The following is an 18,939-nucleotide window of genomic DNA, read 5'->3' as shown; positions in this document are numbered from 1 at the left end:
ATTTATTCTAAAGACATTGATTGAGTACTACATGCCAGGTACTATTTTAGGAAGGAATTACTAAGGCTGTTGGCCACAAATAATTAGTAGTTACCAAAGACAAAAATCCCTGCCCTCATATTGCTTTCATAACTGACATCATTTGCTATTAGGTACTAGATTAATTTTCATTATTTGTTTAATTCCATCTTTCTTTTCAACTTATAACAGTATATTTAGATAGAGTTTCTAAATGAACTAGATTAGTATTCCCTTATGTCATAGAAAACAGGAATGTCAACATCAATGTCTACACTGGATGTCTACTGTCTTTCCAGAATATTCTCAAATGTCGCTGAGCCTATTGGCCACAGTTAATCAGAAAGAATAGCTCTATATTAACTATTATAAAACTAAATCACTTTTGGCAAATACATTTATTATCTGTCTGATGACACTAAAGTACAGTGCACAATAGTTACCTCATTTAGAGATCTGAGGCTTATTTTGCTACTATCTTGTTTTTATTATACAATCCATTAGGATACTTCTGTTCAAAATTAGACATCCTACAGAAGTCACAATGAGGTTCCTCTGTGGCCAAAATGAACCAGTACTACCTCTTGCCTCTCTAGCCAAAGTCATGTTTTCATGTTTTATGCATATCCTATTAAGAACCTAGCATTACATTTGACCACATTCAAAGTGACTTTTGAAAAAGTTTCAGTACTATCCACAGATATCTCAGCTTATCTATAATACATGGCAAAATATTTTATGCAAAACAGGAGTCAGGGTCAATAAGGATGATTATGTTATGAAAACCAATAATAAAATAATAACTAGCATATGAACATTTACTTTGATATAGTCAGTATTCCGAGTACTTTAAATATATTAACCCATTTATTTCTCACAATAACTCTATGACATAGATTCTACTATTGGCCCCGTTTTATTGCTGAGGAAACTGAAGCACAGAGATTAAGTAATCCGTCTAAGACATGGCAAAATGGCAAAGCTAATTAATGGCATAGCCAGAATATAAATTTGAACAATCTCAATTCAGAGCTTGGGCACTAAGCCAACACAATTTTGCCACTTACATGGCTGGCATCTACAGCACAAGAGTCTTCTTTCAATCAACAACCAGAATACAGTCACATGAAACTCTTGTCAGGACTATGCTTTGCTGCTTTATCAAATCACATTCTCTGCCTTGATAAAGCTGCATGCCTGGACTCTAGCTGCTAACAGGTACATCTTCAGAGAGTAACACTCATTTACTTACTCATTTGCTTGTATGTTTTTCCTAGAGAGCAACAGAAACATTAACCACAGAAAAACCTCTTGGTTGTTATACAACCATTATCAAATACACCATTAATATAAATGTCTGTGAAATAGAGCCCTAAAAAGGTCATTTCTTTGGAAAGCCTATTAAGACTTTTTTCAACCCTAACAATTTTCTTTAACCTAGATAATCTAATTATAACTCTATAGGCAGCTGGCTAGATTTTCTACCTTTATTCATTATATTCCTTTATTTAAGCCTTTTATTATAAACTAGCTTAAATCTTTTTAATAGTAGGTAGAAGACAAGTAACAATTTTAAGCTATGTATCTGATCCATTACATTTCAGAGAAATAAACCTTCCTTTGACCTAAGTATCAATGTGAAAATATTTTGAAAATATTAAAGTCTTTATGCTTTACATATTTTATGTTACAGAAAAAGAAATCTTACCTCCTTCTCTTTTTCAAGTGATTTTTTCAGTTCATTCTGTTCCTTAAGTGTACTTTCCGTCTGTACTTGAAGTTGACACTTTAATTCTTTGCAAGTTTTTTCCTAAAAAAAAAAAGGAAACTACATTTCATAGAAAATATTTGTAACAACCTTAAGAAGTGTGATTTACAAGCTTAGTAAGATACATACAATGAAATAAATTAAAATTATCGATGAGCTAAGATGGGATAAAATCATCCATTTCAATGAAAAATATAGGCAAATATAGAAGTAAAGGGGGAAGGACAAGAAAATGTTAAGGGTTTCTATCATCAACCAACAGTCAAATAAAATATTTTAAACAATATTTAGATAATATTTTAGAACACTTTGGAAACCACACTTTTATGTCACAAAATTCATCATAATTAACTTATTTTAAAAATAGAACAATGGGCTTCAAGAAAATGGAAGAAACTTAGAAAATATTAAAACAATAAATTAAAAAAAAAATCACATATAACTCAAGAGGAAAGGTGTACAGATAGAAAATGTTTTCTCCAAACAGAAAGGAACATAAAGGTAACCTACTAATATTTCATAATTTTTAATACTACTAAACAATTTTACTTACCTTTGTATTGAGAACAGAAGAGTTTTATAATATTTTTCCAGCTACTTTGTTATTCTGGATTAAAATATTTTTGAGAATACATTCCCCTTTAAACATTTCCTGAGACTCTGACTTTTTTTCTTTACAGTTTAAATACATTTTATGGTATCTCTAAACATGGTATTATCTGGAGTTTTAGAATATTCAATAAAGAATCAGAAAGTTTACGTATCCAGAGTTAAAAGTGTCATTAAGATATTTCTGGTCTTTTTTTCCTTTTTTTCAGGCAAGTGAATAATGTTTCAACTAGTAGTTGTAGTCTCTGTGGAAATGTCCCCAAGAACAAACATGCTGCATTCTCTGACAAATCTAGCATTATACCAGCAACAGAGAAAGATTGCTATATTCAACTGAAAATATCCTTGGCCTTTAGAAAATTGTGCACATACATAAATACACACATACACCTTTATCTTGGGCTATTCCAATTCCTTTCCTCATGAGAACTATTTTAAATCATTTAAATGTAGGATGAAAAATCAACAGTGAATTAAGCAGAAAAATCAGTACATTTTAAATAAAATAATCACTTCTACCTAAGAAAGTAGATGTAAACTACTAACCAAATCTAATATAGCAGCTTTTCCTTTCTGATTCTCCTTTTCAAATTCACTTTTGGAGTTTTTCAAAGAATCAGAAACTTTTGATAACTTCTCTTTTACTGTAGAAAGCTCTGTCATTAAAGTTTCTTTCTCTGTCTTCACTTTCTGTAGTTCTGTTACTGTTGTTTGAATTCTGTTATTCAATTCCTTTTGCTGCATCTTTGAATCTTGACTTAAATTTTCAAATTCTTGTTTCAGGATTAGATTTTCTTGCTCTTGCTTTGTAAGCATTTGCTTGCTATTTTCAAGGGCCTCAGATTTTTTCTGTAGATCCAATTTTGCACTCGATACTCTAAATATTTAAGAAACAATTTTTTAAAATAATGCATAATTTGCCATTCCTAATTTACCATTCAAAATTAATCATAAACATTCCTCATGTAAAATGTGAAAGAAAAAAATTTTTTTTAATTTAAAAAAAGACAAAATTAATCATAAACAATTATTGAGTTTTGGAAGTTTTCTGTATAGTTTGGAAGTAAAAATAATTTAATTTCATAAAATCACACAACTGAAAAATGCTTCAGAATATATGATCTGATCATTGAACAGATATAGATGATTTTTCTCACGTCAGATCAGTTAGCAGTGAAGCCAAAACCATCTAAGTGTCCTGACTTAATCCAGTCTTGTCCACGACAACAGATCCCCAAAGAAAACTCTGCGGTAACAGACCCTCTAGTCTGTAACAGCCAGAAAAGTTTTTCCACATACCCTAAAGAACATATTCCCAAGCACATAAAGAACTTTTTCTCTTCCCTTGAGAACATAAGACACATCATGTGTTTGATAGGTCTTAAACTTCAAAACACTTAAGGTCAACTCAGGAAAAAATAAAGTGAAAAAATAAAACAAATATTTCATTTCAAATACAGAGCAAAGACAAATGATTTACTTTAATCCTAGAATCTAGCCAATTATACAGGAGATTTGTTATCATTTGTCCCTTCACGTAGGTTTTTTACACCTGAATGAATAAGCTAAAAGAATGAAGAAATGAAGATATAGCTTTAGGAAAACTAACTATAGACTTTTATTGTTTTCATAAAAGAAATTAAGTTATGCATATTACACAGCAAAACCCCACACACATTAATTATCAAGCACTTTTTTAAAGTCAAGCAAAGTAATAATATTTCTAGAATGTACATTATTTCCAATGTGATCAGCATACATTTATAACCAGAATAAATTCAACAATATGTTAAAGAGAGGTTGTTAAAAGATATACTAGTCACATATTTGAAGTCAAGTATTAATACAATACCAAAACTGTAATTATACCTTGAAATTTTATAAAACAATGTTTAGTCCCAGAAACATGCTTTTACTTTAAAAAAAAAAAATAGCTAGAAAAGATGCTAAAGTTTAGTAGGTTCATGGGGTACCATACACCGCCTTGATTTTTAAAAGTCTAGGTAGAAAAGTCATTACACTAATATTATTTTACCTTTTTAATATAGTTAAAATCCCTGTGAAGCAACCCTAAAATTAGGACTCGATGTATTTATTCCTTATGCTACTTAACTTTCCCAAAATTAATTATAAAATCATAAGAATATGTGAATCAAAGAAGGCAAAACAAAAATAAAGGCTTACATAGTCACTATAAAATTTTTTTAAGTAACTAAAGGAAGAAATAAACACAATCCATAATCATAGTCAGAAATTATAACATCCCTCTCTCAGAAACTGATAGAATAACCAGAGGGAAAAATTGGCAAGGATATAGAAGATAAGAGCAGCATTATCAACCACCTGACCTAATTGTTTTTTAATAGAACACTCCACCCAACAAGACAGAGTAGATACATGTGCACACAGATTATCTAAGATAAAGCATATGCTGGGCCTTAGATAAGACTCAGTTTCAAAAGTTTGAATTTTACCAAGCATATTCTCTTACCACCATGGAATTGTAAATCAATAACAATAATATATTCATCTGGAAAGCAAACATACTTCTAAATAACCCATGCAGTGCGTCTGGCTCCATTCTCACAGCCATTGCGGTACACCGAGCTCCACAGAGACGGCGCCGGGGCAAGTGAGAGCCACACAGGCACTGGGCAACTCTGTAACTCACTAAGGAAAAATAACTAAACGTGGGCAAAGAAGATCCTAAGAAGCTGAGAGGCAAAATGTCATCATACGCATTCTTTGTGCAAACTTGCTGGGAGGAGCACAAGAAGAAGCACCCAGATGCTTTGGTTAACTTCTCAGAGTTTTCTAAGAAGTGCTCAGAGAAGTGGAAGACCATGTCTGCTAAAGAGAAAGGAAAGTTTGAAGACATGGCAAAGGCCCACAAGGCCTGTTATGAAGGAGAAATGAAAACCTATATCCCTCCCAAAAGGGAAACAAAAAAGAAGTTCAAGGATCCCAAAGCACCCAAGAGGCCTCCTTCAGCCTTTTTCATGTTCTGTTATGAGTATCGCCCTAAAATCAAAGGAGAACATGCTGGCCTATCCGTTAGTGATGTTGCAAAGAAACTGGGAGAGATGTGGAATGTCACTGCTGCAGATGGCAAGCAGCCTTATGAAAAGGCTGCAAAGCTGAAGGACAGATATGAAAAGGATGTTTATGTATACCGAACTAAAGGAAAGCCTGATACAACAAAAAAAGGGAGCTAGCAAGGCTGGAAAAAGCAAGAAAAAGAAGGAAGATGAGGACGATGAGGAAGATAAGAGGATGAAGAGGAGGAGGATGATGAAGAAGATGAAGATAAAGATGATGATGATGAAGTTATATAAGTTGGTTCTAGCGCAGTTTTTTTTTTCTTGTCTATAAAACATGTAACCCGCCCTGCACACAACTCACTCCTTTTAAAGAAAAACATTGAAATGTAAGGATGTGTAAGAGTTGTTTTTAAACTGTATGGTGTCTTTTTTTCTATAGTTAACACACTACTGAATGTGTCTTTAGCTAGCTAGCCCTGTCCTGGTGGTATTTCCAATAGCCACTAACCTTGCCTGTACAGTATGGGGGCTGTAAATTGGCATGGAAATTTAAAGCAGGTTCTTGTTGGTGCACAGCATAAATTAGTTATATATGGGGATGGAAGTTTTTTCATCTTCAGTTATCTCTGATGCAGCTTCTATGAAATAATTGTTCTGCTAACTGAAAACCACTCTGTAATTGCAAAAAAAAAAAAAACAGTTGCAGCTGTTTTGTTGACATTCTGAATGCTTCTAAGTAAATACAATTTTTTATTAGAAAAATAATAACCCATGCATTAAAGAAGAAATCACAAAGAAAATTAGAAAATACATTAAATTGTAGAGTAATGAAAATACATTGTAACATGGAACAGAAAAGTTGAGTGCATAGATGTAGGTGGGCCCTAAGAAAAGGAAGCCCTGTACCCTGATATTCTGCCTGAGCCCTAGGCTCATGAGTGGGGTTTAGTCAAACCCCTGATAACGTTTCTGTGATGTAAGAGCAGAAGAGACCCAGCCCTCCTTTCCCAGGTAGTACTCTAGAAATGTCAGAAGACTCTGAGGAAAAATGTTTGCATGAAGTACATAGGCAAAAAAGATCTTAGTCTAAAAGGTCTTCCTACCCCAATATGATGTGGGAGCCTCAGTGATTTCTGAACCATGAGATTAGAACACAGAATGAAAATGGGCCCATTTCCATTGGGTCCATAGGAAATGGAAAGAACCATTGATCCTAAACGGGCTGTGGGGGAAGAGAATAAGAACCAACTGAGAAGTGATCTTCACAGACTGATGACTGGATTCCAGAGGTGATGATGAACCATGCGGTGGGTGGTATAAAGGATTAAATATGTTCATCAAATATCTATCGGCTGGCAACTACAGTGAGAAGGAATGCCACTTGAGGTACAAAATGCACCTCTATATCCTCTAATTTAAAGTATCAGGACTCAATTTACTAGATATGAGAATTAGAAAATATTAACCATCACATCTCAAAACAAGGATGAAACCCATGAAAGCATGAAATAAGTTAATCATCAACTCTAACATGTTTTATTTCACCTCCCTGATGGGTACTTGCTGCAGCCGCGTATCTCCACCTTTGCTACTGGAAGAGTCAAGAGTCTTCATCCCCTTGACACAAGTCCAGTCCATCACCTCTGTCTGAGTGGCCTATTTGGTGTTTAAAGACAAAATGTGCTTGCACGTAACCAGTCACACCCCTCCCATGAAGACATTCAAATGAATGGGGTGGAACTGACTTTTATCCATCAAAATTCTAGCGAATGACGTGTCTATTGAGTACCTCATGGCAGGACCCAATCCAACATCAATATCAAGAACAAGCTGAGCAAGAGACTAATTCTACCGTGAGAGTGAAGGAATGATGCTGCAGCTCAATACTTTTATGGCTATACGAGGATGTATCCAGAAGCACATATTCCCTCTTTCACCGAGACATTTGAAATTTCATATACTAATAAATCTTATAAGTATAAATATCATCTAAACAAATCTACCCTTATACTCAGGGCTGCCAAGAGTCCTCTGAGCACTTTAGTGCAAATTAGAAAAACGTATCCTCCTTCAAGATAATTTATTCCACTCTTGAAAAACTATCATAATATACTGATTTTATTAGAATAAGGCATATAACTATTATCTGCAGAAATCTGACATCTAGCATGGACAAATGAAAAGGAAGTGAGAAACTGAGAAAAAGAAACAGACACCATTAAATGTACAGACATAGGGAAGTGGTCACATTAAAAAGCTATTTTAAAAAGAACAAACTAAACACAAAATAAGTTTAAAGAAGGAAATAAAGATACAAGGAGAAATAAATGAAATAAAAATTGACAAATAAAATCAATTAAATCAAAAGCTTTTTATAAAAGTTTGATAAAATGGATAAATCTCTAATTAGATTGATCAAGAAAAAGATGAGACAGATTACCACTATTAAGAACAAAAAGGGGACAGTACTACAGATACTACAGTATACTCTAAAGTATAATATTATGAATATTATACCAATAAATTTGAAGTTTAGATGAAATAAACAAATTTCTTGAAAGATACAAATTATTAAAACTGACATAAGAAAAAAATTAGAAAATCCAAATAGCCCTGTAGCTATTAAATAAATTGAATCCCAAATGAATCAACCCAGACAGAGAACATCAGGCCCAGCTGGTTCACAGGTGAATTCCATCAAACATTTAAGAAATAAATAACGTCCATCTCACACATCTCATTTCAGAAAGGAAAGGAAGAAGAAATATTTCTCAAATTCCTTTTTAAGACCAGCATAAGTCTGATACCAAAACCTGACCATGATATTAATAGAACATTACAGACCATTCATGAATATGAAAAATTCTTAGCAAAGTATTTTCAAATCAAAAACAGCAATATATGAAAAGATAATATAGCATGATCAAGTGGGATTTACCCCAGGAAAACAAGGTTGGTTTAATATTAGAAAAATCAATCAATGTAATTGACCATATTAACAGAATAAAAGAGAAAACTCATACGGTCATATCAGTAGATGCAGGAAAAAAATTGACAAAATTCAACATATATGCAGGATAAGAAATATTTAAAAAAAAATAAAACTAGGTATAGAAGGGAATGTCTTCAATCTGATAAAAGGGATCTAGGAAAAACCTACAGCTAAATTCAAACTTAAATGAAACATTTAATATTTCCTGCCTAAGATTAAAAACAATACAGGGATGTCTGCTATTACTATTTATATTCAAATTTAATTGGAAGTTCCAGCCAGCAGTAATTCAAGAAAAAGACATAAAAAGCCTATGGACTCAAAGGAAGAAATAAATTTGTCTCTATTCACAGATAACATGATTGTCTTAGAAAATCACAAGAATTCTACAAAACAGCTATTAAAACTAAAAAGTGAATTTAGCAAGGTTAAAGGAGGGAAAGCCAATATATATAAAAATTGTATTTTTATACTAGCCACAAGCAAGTGAAAAATTAAATTTAAAAAACATTTCCATTTACAACAGCATTAAAAAACCTAAAATACGCAGGAATAAATTTAACAAAAGGTGTGCAAGAGTCCTATGTTAAAAGAACAAAATACTGCTCAGAGAAATTAAAGAAGACCTAAGTCACCAGGTGCAGTGGCCATAATCACAGCTGCTTGGGAGGCTAAAGTGGGAGAATCACTTCAGGCCAGGAGTTCAAGACCAACCTGGGCAATATAACAAGATCCCATCTCTAAAAATGAAAAAGACCTAAGCAGATGAAGAGATGTGCCACATCTGTGGATTAGAGATTCACTATTGTTAAGATGTCACTTCTCCCCAAATTGGTTTACAGTTTCAATGCAATTCCAATAAAAAACCAACAATTTTATTTGTAGAAATGGACAAGTTAATACTAAAATGTATATGGAAAAGCAATGAACTTTGAAGAGTCAAGACAATCTTGAAAAAGAATAAAGTTGGAGGATTGATACCTGATACCATAAAGCTATACAGACTGTGGTTGTGAACAGGAAAAGAGTAGGGTATTGACTAGAAAAGTACACGAGGAAATTCCATGAGACAATGATCAGTATGGGGGTGTGGGAGAAGCATAGTTACACAGAATATACAATCATTAAAACTCATATTGCATATGTAAAATCTATGCATTTAACTGTGTAAATTTTACCTCAATAATAAAAAAAAAGGTAAACTGATTCTGGTGTTTCCCTTGTGCTCATAAGCATAGATAATTTGCCAAAATGCATCACAAAGCTGAAAAAGATCATTTCTTATAAAAAAGAATCCATTCCCTACTTGGTACAGTGCCACAAAGCAGAAACCTGACTGCTGTTGGGTAATATATGTAAACATCCCTGTATTTTTAAATTTTACATTAATTTATTCAAATTTGTGAACTCAAAAATGCTTTACCATAGAGAAATATGCACCATATTATTATTGAAAAGAGACTAGATGACCCAAATTTTTTAAAAATAAGTTTTCAATGCTTTCTTATGAAGTTAACTGTAACCATATTATAATGGCTTTGTTTTTCATTTATGTTAACATCAGCAGTTTATAAAATCAGTGCAAAATAAACATTTAATAAATCTTTATGAGCTGTGATACCAAAATTAAAATCTCAAGGAAATTTTAATAGTTTATAATTTCCCCCCTTAATTTATAAGTGACATGATTTAGCTTACATTTCTTTCTCCATTTCAAGTTGTTTACTTAATTCTGTGGCTCTAAGCTCTAAATCTGTGTTCAGCTGTCTTTGCTGTTGTAGATCCTGCAAAGCTTGCTCCTTGCTTGCTTTGACTTCAAGAGTATCAGCTTCTAGTTTCTACGAAAGAAATACAGTACGGCAGTGTTATAATTATCAGCATTAATAATAATCAATCTATTATTAAATATATAACATTTTGTTTATATTCAAATTGGTATTGACATATACATGAAAATAACCATAAAATATATGTTATTAAAAAAACACATTCTGAAACCATTATTCTCCCATATTATATTGGTATATACATACATATATACATATACACATCTCATGATTCTACAACTGTACACATATGAATCACCTGAATATAGAAGTTCTATATATATATATATACATATATATATATATTTGAGAAATTTTATTTAACTGATAGTTCTAATTTAAAAGACAAAAAACTCTAGTCAAATCCTCTGATATGTCTAATCATTTCATCTCTTTAGTAAATCAACACTTTCACTTGAAGTTGAGTCAAAGTAAGATACAGTTTACCATGGCTTCAATGTATTATTAAAGTAGAAGCAAAATACAAGGGTATAAATGTAAAGTTTTAAAATGGAAAAAGTCTACCATATCTGAAATATAATATTAGAATAAGGAGGTAAGGAGACAGAAGAATAAGGAACAGAAGAGACTTCACAACAATAAAAAATTGTTAAGTTCCTTATAATTATAGAGTGGATCCCTGGTTGGCTGTCTCTTGGAAATAGTCACACATAACAATGGCATCAGTATATATGTTAACTGTCATTTATAAAAGCCACCCACTAATGAAGAAATTAAAATAAAGATGGAGTTAAAAATTAAGACATGAAAAATTACAAGGTTTTTTAAAAACTATATACAAATTCAACTTTCTTTGTTAGCTAAAAATCTTTAATTCCACGTAGGTCACCAGATTCCACTGCCACTGAAACAAAAAACATGGCTAAATTCAACTTCTTTTATACAAACCTTAATTTGACCTTCTAGCTCTTCAGTTTTCTGTTCTAAAGAGAGGTGTTTCTCTTTATATTCCTTAAGATGACCTTCCAGCTGACTGCAATGCTCTTGCTTGTCTTGTAACTTTGTAGTGACCTGATCCAACTGAGTAGTGATCTTATTTAACTCCTACAGAAAAGTACAATTGAAGAAAACTTTGGTAAAATTTACTATATCATGGTGCCCAAATATTCGGTCAAAGTGAAACTGAAAACTCTGATTTTATTTGAGAAAGTATTTGGAGTAAGATCTCAGATAAATCTAATAATACATTAGAGGCTATATTTATCTACCAACATAAAGGACCTGAATTTGCATAGTCTGAGATATTAAATTTATATGCATAACAGTTTAGTAAATTTTCAATGTTTTTCTAAGAAGCATTATCCTAGGAGCCGAAAGATACAAGAGACTATTAACTACATTAATAATAAAATAATACTGTTACATCACAATTAAATGATTTCCATGTTCAAGACGATTTTAAAAAATAATATTAAAAAAATATTACAGTGATTGCATCTATACTTGTTAAATTCATTTGAATATCCACTTGCACAGAAAGAAAAAAATACTAGTAATTCCACTACTTCTAAATAATCACTGTTAATGTTTTGATAACTTTCCTTTCAGTCTTCTCTGTACATTAGTTTCTATTTTTTCCTTGCACATTTAAAATAAAAACAGGATTTCACTGTACATACTATTTTAATTTAACCTCCTTTGGTTTTACATAACAATGCATCATGAAACTTTTTATTATTTTAAAAATATCATTATATTCAACTACATAAATTTCCATTTTATTGATGTAGTCTATTTTTAAGTCAAATCTCCTGCTTCAAATTCTCAGGTTGCTATTAAATTTTCTACATTTATTGACAGAGATGCAAACAGAATCTGTAAAGCTAAGATTATTCCCTTAGGATAAAAGACTGTAAGTGATCTAAGAAATACAAAAACTTCTAAATTTCTTAAAATATATTACCAAGCAGCTCCATCCCTGCCCCCACTCAAGATACTGAATTAATGGATATCACAAATAATGTATTAAAGTGGCTTGTTACTCGACACCTTTCCCAATCCTTCTGCTGCTATTTAAACATACACACAGACATACAAACACACTTTTCTTCTACAAGGGCAAATGTGTCCCATTATTGTCTTAATTTGCAGTTAATGATTAATAAACTTGAACATTTCCTAATATAGTTTTGATCTCTTTGTGGTATGTTCACTTATTTCGTATATAAAAGTGCTTTAAATAACAAGAACACGAACACTTCATCAGACATATTCCAGAAAATGTTTTATCCTTTTGCTATTTGTTTTAGAATTTTTTAAATATTTTTGACAGACAAATTTTAAACTTTTATGTGGTTATTCTTATAAATTTTTTTTCCATTATAATTTCTAACTGATCTCATGCTTGGAAAATAGTTTCCAGATGTGTTATCAATATTGTAAGTAAAAAAGCAAGTTGCAGAACTATATATACAGTGTGATTCCATGTGCACAAAAGAAAAATATCAGTGTGTGTGTACATACATATATAAACGTGTGTGTATATATGTTTGTTCAATGCTTATAGAGGTCTGGAAGGATACATACTAAATTTAAGAGCAAACATTCCATCTTAGAAGAATAATGGGATTGGTATAAAGGGTAAATAAAGAAAAGTTTTATTTTTGTTAATTTGACATACTTCTTCATTGTGTTTTAAAAATGGACCAATAACTAGTATTACTCCTTGAATAACAAGTAAATTTTAAAAATTCCTACCTGGTAAAAGGTAAGAAAAATCTACCAGCACTTTGACCTTGACACAAAAGTAGGAAGCTTCTATTCTATCAGAAGTATTGAGAAAAGTAACTTCTGTGTTCCCTCCAGCCCCTCACTTCCTCCTACCCCCAAGAAAAGGAGTAACTCTCATAATTGAGATGAAATACATAGAGCTCTTTTCCTGCTTCTAAGTGCTAAGTATTAATACATCTGTGTCATGGCCCAGCCCACCTAGTAAAAACTAGTATAGAAGTCCGTTTCTCTTTCCCAATCATTGACACTTTAAGGGATGAGGCAACAGTTCAAAAATTAGGAGTAAATGTTTCAGTTCCACAGCAAGGTCTAGGGTAGGGGAGAAATACAATACTAGGAAGCCCAACCACAGGTGCACACAGTTGAGCTTTATCAAAAACAAAGCTGACACTTTATTTTACTTCCATATGTCAGACCCCTACATTTACTACTCAACTGGTTCTGAATTATGAAGGAATTAAGGGGGATAAGTGAGTGTATCGTAAGATTATATAAAACTGGGTATCATTTTTACACATTTGCAATTTATATATCTAGCAAAGCACTAGGTTATGGTATGAAATTCAATCAAGTTCTCTACCTGCTGCTTATCTTGTAATGCATTTTGAGCTGTGTCCAAATGATTCTGAAGATCAGCTCTTTGAGCAGTTTTTGCTGCTTCTGCTGATAGCAATAATTCGGTTTTGGCTTTAATCTGTAAAAAAATTACAAATTATTTAATTCACATTTAGTTTTGATTTCCCCTTAATTGAATGCATATTGCTTTTGTCACTGAACTATTTAAAATTAAGTCCTTTGGCAAAAAACATAAGGATTTAGACATTGAAAAGTATCTATGTGAAAATCTTCCAAATAGGAATGAGTAGGGGAGAAAACTTCTAATAATGTTTGTATAAACATAATGAAAAGATGTTGTCTCTGTATGACACCAAAACACTTTAGTACCCTTTGCTAAGAAAGAAAAGGTATACTTTTTTACTGAGAAGGGCCACTGTATTTTTCAGAAGTGAATATCTGAAGTCTACCATTTTCTGATAAAGTAAATAACTATGTCAAAAAAAAAAATGACCCCAAAGATACTCAAGAATGTCAGAATTCAAGGACTCAAAACAGCAAGACAACTGGAACTACTTTGTGAGATTCAGTATTCCCTGATAACTTCTTGCTTAAAAGGTTTTACTTTTGATGTTCATAAAAAGTCAAAAAATTACATACTAAAAATTCAAGGCTTTCAAAAATAAGTATACTTTCACAAAATCAAACAAACAAAAAGATCTGTCTTGTTATCAAAAGTAACAGTTTGAAGTGTTTTAATAACTTTAGTACAACTCACCTCTAATAAGAAAAGCAAAAAGTAAAAAAAAAAAAAATATTTAAAATTTTTGGAGAAAAGGGTAAAATGGGGAGGGAGGGTGATATTCTTTTAGCTGGTTGAAGAGAGGATCAATGAACATAAGAAATCTAAGAGTTACATTGCAGGGGCATTTTAACCAGAAAGAAATAACTCAAAGAATTCTCTCTCAATAACGAAATAATTATTCACTGAAACAATAGTTATATCAAGGTATATATACATTTACATTGAATTAAAAGTGAAGACTAAAGATATCTACACTTTAAACAATACATAGTAAATCTATACTAACTGTTTAGAATGTATAACATAGACTATAAAGAATATATTTTTGCAGAAGTCACCTGCAAAATATGTTATTTTATCTGAGGAACCAAAAATTCATGAAATATTTTAACACATGATAATTGCTCATGATCTTTTAATACAGTATGTTTCAAATAATGTGATATATCGTCCAAAGTCATGTAACGTGTAAAGAAAATTTGGGAGAGATTAAGTAATAGCTCCACTGGTTTACCTAATTTCAGAAATGTTTCTGATGAGGGCAAAAAATCTGGCTGTTCATATAGCCAGCCCCTCTGCTGGCCCTTTATATGCAACAAACTCAGACTAAGTACCAATTGCTACAGTGCTACAATCTTTGCAATTTCTGTATCAAAGCCCTTAAAACAGTAAGAAAGAACAGTGAAAACCTCTCTCAAGATGTGCTGCCAAACATGTGCCTAATAATTAACCTTCATGCTGTCCTGATCAGGCATACCAGGAAGTATCCTGAATGTAGGAATCAAAAGGTATGTTACAGAACTCAAAACTCAGAAACAGCTTAAAAATCACATTTGTATAGTTAAAGGGACACTCCAGAAAAAAAAATTAACTGTTTTTGTTTAGTACATTTTTTAAAAAGCCACAGCCAATCCCTTTGGCTAAGCACTTCTGGTTAACACTGCTATTATTAATATAATAATATCACTTAAAGCACTAGGTTTTTATCAGAGTCCTAATTCTTAAAAGAAAAGTGAAGCCATACATCCTATTTTATGAACTAGCTCATAAAAAATTAAAGCAGTCTTAGAAAAAAAGCATCAAAAAACTAACAAATTCCTACAGGTAACATTTTTCAAAGACTAATGGCAAAGAGGTTATTTTAAAGGTGATAAAGGGAGCACTGATAGGAAAAAAATTGGCTGATCTCCTTATAAGAACTAGTTCTGAAATGAATAGCAGTGGCAGGGCAATCTTTTGTAAAGGGAAGGATCCTGCAATGCAAAAAGAATCATAGACTGTCCTAATATATCTGTTTGTTCACATTCCCTCCTCCCACTCCCTCTCCCATCCCTCTCCCCCTCCCCTTAAATTGGACATGCATATATTGAGTTATCATATAACTCATCTAACAAATAATTATATTTAGAAAAATGAAGAAAATGTGTACTCTCTTCAAGTTCTAATAAAGTATACCAGTTGTATTATTTTGTTATATTTCTTATGTCCAGTGGAATCATTCTCCTATAATAAAATCAAGGCTTAAAAATATTTCTATAAATTTCACTTTTATAGCACTGTATAAGAAACCAATGATGAGAAGGGAGAAAGAAATATGTTTTACTTCCCACCCTTTGATTGACTCATTGAGCAAGACTGCTATATAGATTTCCAAAAGAACATACATTAAAATATACAATGGTACCATACAAGAATATTTTTTTAAAAAATTAAAGCTTTAAAGGAAGATTTTAAAAAAACAAAGTCAAAATATTTAAAAAAGAAATCTAATGGTATAATATCAAACTAATTTGGACTTCAAAAACAATAATAAGGACTTGTTCAAAACAAAGAAAAGCTAAAAGATTCAGTGATTTCAGAAGGTGTAGCTTGCAGAGCCTATACAAACAGGAAAGTTAAACAAACTGTCTTAGATACAACCTTTATCTGATTCATATTCTTGATTTTTTTCTATTAATACACAAGGAAAAAGAGAGAAAAACAGAATTTAAAATATTTGATAGCCTAAAACTGGTACTTTACATATACAAACTTATTAAATACCATAATTCAATATTACCTGTATGTCAAGCTGGGAGACCTTCTCCTTGCTTTCATTTAATTGACTGTTTAATTCACTGATACTGGTTTCTAGGGAAAGGACACGGTCTTGTGCAGCTCTGAGATGTGCCTTCTGCTCTTGTACCTGGTCATGCAAATTCTCCTGGGCTTGTTTATGGCTTTCTGACTGATTCTTCAGCTTCTCTGATAGCTGAGTTACCTATCATACAAGCAAGACCCTAATTATGAAGTTCATAAATGATACAACAAAAACTAACAAACCCAAATTTAAGCACTGTGAACATATTGAACTGCTCTAGGATAGGTTATCTCAAATTTTTTCAAATAACAGTATTCACATCTTTCCAAAAATAAGTAAACATAATATCTCAAATCATAAGAAATAAATCAAAGACATACTATTTTTAAAATCATCTCTACTGAGCTATAATTTACATAAAATAAAATTAATCCAATTTAAGAATACAGTGTGAAATCTGATAAATGTATAGACTCACTTAACTAACCATAACCACAATCCAGATGGAGAACATTTCCATTATCACAAAATGTTTTCTCATGCCTCTTTGCAGTCTTTTCCCCCCAACATCTCTAGCCCCAGCCAATTACTAATCTAATTAAGTAGCAAGAGGAGTTCTTTATACATTCTGGACATTTCTAAATTGTCAGATATATGTATTGTAAATATTTTCTCCCACTCTGTGTTTTGGCTTTTATTTTCATAATGGTATCTTTTGAAGAGCACACTTTTTAAAAAATTTAGATGAAATCCAATTCATCTGATAGTTCTTTGATGTACTTTGCTTTGAGTTCATTGAGCTTTCTGAATCTGTGGATTTATATTTTTAATCAAATTTTAAAACTTTTTAGCCATTATTTCTATAAATATTTTCTTCTTCCTCCTACCCTTCTGTGATACTAATTGTATGGATGCTAGCCTACATGAAACTGTCCCACAGATCACTAGGGTACTGTTTCTTCCCCGAGCCCTTTTTTCTCACTATACTTCATTTTGAACAGTTTCAATCCCCTTGTCTTCATGCTCACTGATGCTGTTTTCTACTTGCTTAATCTATTAAGTCCATCCAATAAAATTTTCACTTCATGTATTTTTCTATTTTTATCTCTAGAAGTTCTATTTGGCTCTTTTTTATTGTTTCCATTTCTACCTCCATTATCATATTTTCTCCTTTATATCCATAAGTATATTTTAAGAGCTGTTTTAAAGTACTTGTCTGATGATTCCATCATCTCTCATTTCAGGATCTGCTTCCATTGAACGATCTTTCTCCTGGTTATTGCTCACATTTTTTTCTGCTTCCTCAAATGTCTAGTAATTTTTTGTTATTTATTGTGACCAGTCTGGATTTTGTTGTCTTCTTTCAAAGAATGTTGAGTTTTGTCCCAACTGGTAGTTAATATATTTGTGGTTCAACTGGATCCTTTTGAGGCTTCCTTTAACACTTCATTAGGTGAGGTATATGATAGCTTTTACTCTAGGGCTAGTTACTCCTCTCCTCAGGTGCGACATTTCTTGTGTTTCTATTGAATGGCCAAGGGTTCAACCACATCTTTCCTCTGACTGGCTGGAACTTGCACATCTCCTAGCTCTCTGTGAGCTCTGTAATTTCTCAGCCTGCAGCTCCCCGATACAGTTCATTGCCTGCCCTCAAGGAATCCAACCTTATAAATGCAAAGCTTAGCATTCAACCAAAGCCTCAAATGGACCCCTGTGCAGATTTCTAGAGCTTTTTCTCTGCATTGTTCCTTCCTCTCAGAGATTCTGCCCCGCAAATTTGAGCTGCCTTAACCTACCTGAACTTCAGTGTCTCAACTAAATTCAGTCTCTCACTCCTCAGTTCAATAAGACCACTGCAGTCTCCTTGGATTCTCCCCATCTGCATTCACAGTCTGAAAAATGTCTCTGGGTCAAAAGTTACAGTGATCAAAGAATTCACCTCACTTGTTTCTCTTCTCTCAGGGATCACAGTCCTGTACTGTCTATTGTCCACTTTCTGAAAATGGTGGTTTTTATACATTTTTTTCACTTTTCTAATTGCCAATGGTAGGAGGACTAAACAGATATCAGTTACCCCAACATGGCCAGAAGCAGTACATAGTCTTAATTTAAAAAAAAATACATGACTTCCTGATCATATTTGTATAATAAGCAATGTCAAGTTATGTACAACCAAAAACTAACTTAAAGAATTCTTCAGGCCAGGCGTGCTGGCTTACATCTGTAATCCCAGCACTTTGGGAGGCTAAAGCGTGAGGATTGCTTGAGGCCAGAAATTCAAGACAAACTTGGGCAACACAGCGAGACCTCATCTCTACAAAAATATTAAAAAATTAGCTGGGTATGGAAGTATGTGCTTGCAGTCCCAGCTACTTGGGAGGCTGAGGCAGAAGGATTCCTTGAGCCCAGGCATTCAAGGTTGCAGTGAGCTATGATCATATTATTGCACTGCAGCCTGGGCAACAAAGCAAGGCCCAGTCTCTTAAAAAAAAAA

At 32.4% G+C, this 18,939-nt stretch overlaps 1 protein-coding gene and 1 pseudogene across 3 annotated transcripts in view; one reads left to right on the top strand and one right to left on the bottom strand.

The window, feature by feature from the left end:
• EEA1 (early endosome antigen 1) overlaps window positions 1-18,939 on the bottom strand; it is a 102,767-nt gene that overhangs the window by 17,323 nt on the left and 66,505 nt on the right. For all 3 annotated transcript variants that reach the window (XM_045553253.1, XM_045553250.1, XM_045553252.1), the window contains 6 exons: window positions 16,425-16,625; window positions 13,586-13,699; window positions 11,164-11,319; window positions 10,127-10,266; window positions 2,942-3,272; window positions 1,727-1,828 (listed from right to left, as the gene is read on the bottom strand). In XM_045553253.1, coding sequence (XP_045409209.1) covers window positions 1,727-1,828; window positions 2,942-3,272; window positions 10,127-10,266; window positions 11,164-11,319; window positions 13,586-13,699; window positions 16,425-16,625 — 1,044 coding nt within the window. The remainder of the gene's footprint in view (window positions 1-1,726; window positions 1,829-2,941; window positions 3,273-10,126; window positions 10,267-11,163; window positions 11,320-13,585; window positions 13,700-16,424; window positions 16,626-18,939) is intronic.
• On the top strand, window positions 5,080-5,730 carry LOC123640235 (annotated as a pseudogene).

Source organism: Lemur catta, chromosome 6 (assembly GCF_020740605.2).
Source record: "Lemur catta isolate mLemCat1 chromosome 6, mLemCat1.pri, whole genome shotgun sequence".
Classification (NCBI taxonomy): Eukaryota; Metazoa; Chordata; class Mammalia; order Primates; family Lemuridae; genus Lemur; species Lemur catta.
Note: the sequence above shows the minus strand (reverse complement) of the source record. Positions and strands in the feature narration are given on the sequence as shown.